At 50.1% G+C, this 4165-nt stretch overlaps 1 protein-coding gene across 1 annotated transcript; it reads right to left on the bottom strand.

The window, feature by feature from the left end:
• Positions 1-3316: 3316 nt before the first annotated feature.
• HAPSTR2 (HUWE1 associated protein modifying stress responses 2) lies at positions 3317-4156 on the bottom strand. The gene has a single exon (XM_012556835.1). The coding sequence runs from the start codon at positions 4154-4156 to the stop codon at positions 3317-3319; it is 840 nt and encodes a 279-aa protein (XP_012412289.1).
• Positions 4157-4165: the final 9 nt, after the last annotated feature.

Here is a 4165-nt window from a genome sequence, read left to right on the forward strand (position 1 = left end):
ACTTGCAGGCCCTCCCCTGGAGATTTTAATTCAGTTGGTGAGCAGGTTCTGAAGTTGCCAGCTTCATAAGCTCCTCAGGAGATTCTGATGAAAGGTGGGCATGGGACTGACCATACTTGGCAAAAAGTTGAATCTAAGAGTTAGGAATGAGGGTAAAGGGGGTGGGGAATAATCTAGAAATTAGGGCACAGGCTTCAGGTGCCTTTCCTGGGCAGTAAGTAAACAGACGGAGTCCCTGGGTGGTACAGATGTTTAATACGTTTGGCTGCTAAATGAAAGGTTGGAGGTTTGAGTTCACCAGAAGTGCCTCAGAAGAAAGGCCTGGCAATCTACTTCTGAAAAACCATCTGTTGACAACCCTACGGAGCACAGTTCTACTCTGACACAAGTAGGGTCGCCATGAGTTGGAGTGGACTCCACGACAACCAGTTGAGTAAACAGAGAAAGGAGGAAGGGGAATGGCTCCACCTGGGTCTGGATGGGGTGCCTACTCATCCACTCGTATCATGACTATTATCGAGCACCTGCATGGGTCAGGCACTGTGCTAGGCACTAGGGATTACAGAAGTAACCACGAAAAGACAGATGAGGTCCCTGCCCTCACACTGACGGGTTGTCTTTCAACTCTCCCTACTCACCTGTTAAAATTACTGCGGTTGCTCAGTCAGTCCTGTAGGCCCGAGTGCTGATGACTCGGACGGACGAGGGAACTCAAGCACAAGCAGCAGAAAGAACCATCGAAAGCAGAGCTGCTTAGTTTCCTCAAGACAAGCCCTACAAGAGACTGAAGTGAAGGCTTTCTCGACCTTCAAGAAGCACCCCAGAGCACACGCTGGAGGTACTTCCAACCTTGTACGGTGGGGGTGAGGTATGGCAGGGAAGGGATGAGCAAAGGCTTCCCAAAGAAAGCCCCATCAAGGTAACATCCCCCCAAGTTGGGTTAACCAAATGCCAATGTCCCCAGTAAGAAGTATCCTATAGGGATACCCCAGGCAGTCCCTGCTCTAGGGTCTCGCAGCAGGGCAGCTGTGCATCCTACATACCCCTGCCAGGCCAGTTTTCCTCAAGCAAGCATAGATAGGGTGGTTATCACCCCTTGCCTCAGGATGGAATCTACAGGACTGGGTCAGGCACTAGAGACCCTCGATACTTTGGCCCCTGCCTCCTCTACCCAGCTCCTGTACCCCTGAACCTACTTTACTGCTTCTAAAACATTGTTAGATGTCCTTTCCTGCTGGAATCCCTCGTGCTCTCCCTTCCTACCCATTTTCCGGGCCCAGTTCAAATATCAGCTCCTGTGTAAGCTGTGTCTCTCAGCAAGGAGGACCTCTGCCCTCTGAATTCTCCTGCACAGCCCTTGGGTGCCTCTCCTGCAATTAGAAGTGCTTGCTTGGCTACATAATTCATTTACCTTTGAAGCCAGGATGAGCTTTCTGAGGATAAGGATTGTTTTGTTTTTATACTTTCCTGGATCCCTCCTCAGGTCCTAGCACAGTGCCTCCATAAATATTCTTGGAGTGCTCCAGTAGCAAGTTTTTATTCTATCAAGGAATTCACTTTATATTGTATGATTTTAATGCACTGGTCCATTACAAATCTACTCCAATGAATGAAACAGAAACCACACTGTGATATAAACTGAAAGGGAAGGTTTTACTAATCTGTCGATAGTATTTTGTGCACTGGTTTTAGAAAACCCTGCGAAGATTCAGGCATTTTAACTTCCACTCACTCTTTCCTGAATCTCAACCCACACATGCACCACCCCAACTCCCTTCATCGCCTCCACCTCACCCTTATTCAGAAGGACTTTGCCCTTTTACATGTCCCAAGGACCTTCAGTTCCAAATTCTTTCCACCCTCACCCTCCTCCCCGTATTATTTCAAGCCAGAGGAGGCAGATATTTCCTTACCCCTGGTTGTAAAGTTCATCCCCCAGGCAACTTCAGGGACTCCAAGGCTGCCCTAGTATCCAGAGTGGTGATCCTGGGTACTTAGGAGCTAAACACACTTGTAAATCAATACAAGATCTGGGATAACTAGTCAAGCTTCAATTATATTTAACAGTAGTTTACAAGCTCAAACACAGAGATTCTACCCTCTGATTTCTGAAATTAATCTACTTTGCTGCTGTTTCTAAAATGTAATCGTTTTTAATGTTTCACTGATTTTTATTTATAGAGAAGGGAGAACATTTATTGAGTACCTTTAGTTGCCGAGCACTGCGCTAGACACTTGAAATATGGACCTCATCTAATCCTCACCAGGGCCTTAGGGGTCACCTAGTTCCATTTTACAGATGCAAAAACTGAGGTCAGCAGACATTAAGTGACTAGCCCAAAACCATGCCGAGAATTTGTGGAGCTAGGATTCTACCCCTGGTCCCTTCAATACAAAGCCCATGCTCCTTTAGTTATACCCCGCTGTACTGTTAAACAACACCCGTAAGTTCATTTTAACTACTTGGTCTTCCACTTTGGAACGGAGATCACCAAAAGGATGTGACTTCAGCAAAAGGAATTTTTACATTCCTAAGAAAAAGGAACTCCACCGGCCCACCAAGGGTAACAACTTATCAGAATCTCAACTTTTGGTTTAGTTTTCCTTTAAAAGAGCACTGAATTGACTAAGTACCAAGTATTATCTGCCCAACCATCATAACACCTTTTTATAACCATCACATAATCACCAAAATCATCAACTATTTTTCAAAATAAAAAATGCAGTCTAACATGTATTACTTGCACAATTTCTTTCCAGAAACTGGGTGCCTGGTACAATGGAGTAAAAATGGAAGACCTCAGATTTCACACAGATGTCAAGTCTTAAATTTTCACACGTAAACTAGTAAAACCTGTTAAATAAACCACCAAACAAGCAAGAAAGGAGAAAAGCATCTTATAGCCAAGTAAACAACCGCTACTTCTGTCCCCCTTTAAGAATTTTAAATAAGGTCACATTTATTCATTCAGTAAACATTTATTGAGCGCCAGCAACTGTGCTAGGTGCTAAGGAATGTAACTCGAACAAGATAAACCAGGCTCACGCCTTGACCGGATACTTCTTAAAATGATCTTGCTAACTACTATACGATATGCGATATTCTCCGCTAGGATTATATTTTTCAGAAAGAGTCATGTGAGGCCTCTTCTGCAACACTTTCAAAGTTCCTTTACGGAAAAACTGACAGAAACCTCTGTTGAACTTAGAGAAGGAAGAGAGACGGTCTCGAGTACCCTTTCGTTGAAGGTCAAGTTAGCTCTCAAGCAAAATGGCGGTTGCTCACACCGTTCGGCCGTGTAGCCCACGCAGCGGTTTAGACCATTCGGTTGCGCTTGTGGGTTGGCGAGTCTGTGATGCTATCTTCGCACTGGGCCGAGGTTCGCTTACGGGTCCCGGCGCTGTCCAGGCGGAGGGCCGGTTCTTCCGAGTCGAAGGGGCTCAAGTTGTCCTCAAGGAAGCTGCTTTTTCGACGCGCGCCGCTGGCCACGCCGCTGTCATGTGGCGGGGAGCCGGGGGCGCCGGACCGCACGCTGATGTTCGCCATGGCCCCGCTGAGGCCGTGCAGGGCGATGGCCTCGTGGAAGGGCTGCAGGTCCACGTCCACCGACGAGCTGTCTTCGGTGGCGGCGGCCGCCGCCTGGCCGGCCGCCCCGGCGGGCGCTTTCGGGGGTGTCCTGGGGGTGCGCGGCGGCGACGGGGCGGGCGGCCCTTTACCACACAGGAAACTGATGAGGTCTTCCCGGCGAATGATGCTCCGGCTCTTCCGCGCCCACTCCAGCACGTCTCTCAGGCGCCGCTGGCGGCCAACCTGGACGCCCAGGTCGAAACTTCGCTGGTGGGCATCCCCACTCTCTTTGTAGAGGCTGGTCACGGCCACGGCCGCGTTCTGGAAGGGGTCCCACAGGGACAGTCCTGGCTGCTGGCACCCGCAATCTCTGTAGAGCTGGGCCACGGCGGTGGCTGAGATCTGGAAGAGGCTCCACAGCCGCTGCTGCTGCTCGTGCCTCAGCCCCGTCGCCTCAGCGGCCGCCTCCTCCTGCAGCTCGGCCGGCGACTGCTCGCCCTGGTCGGCCTCGGCCAGGCACGGGCGCTCCTCCTTGGCGAGCCGGTGCTCGGCGCCCTCGGCCTCGCCCTCCTGCGACGGCGCCTCCATCCTCCGCCG

The sequence above is a fragment of the Trichechus manatus genome, unplaced genomic scaffold (assembly GCF_000243295.1).
Source record: "Trichechus manatus latirostris isolate Lorelei unplaced genomic scaffold, TriManLat1.0 scaffold00079, whole genome shotgun sequence".
NCBI classification, from domain to species: domain Eukaryota; kingdom Metazoa; phylum Chordata; class Mammalia; order Sirenia; family Trichechidae; genus Trichechus; species Trichechus manatus.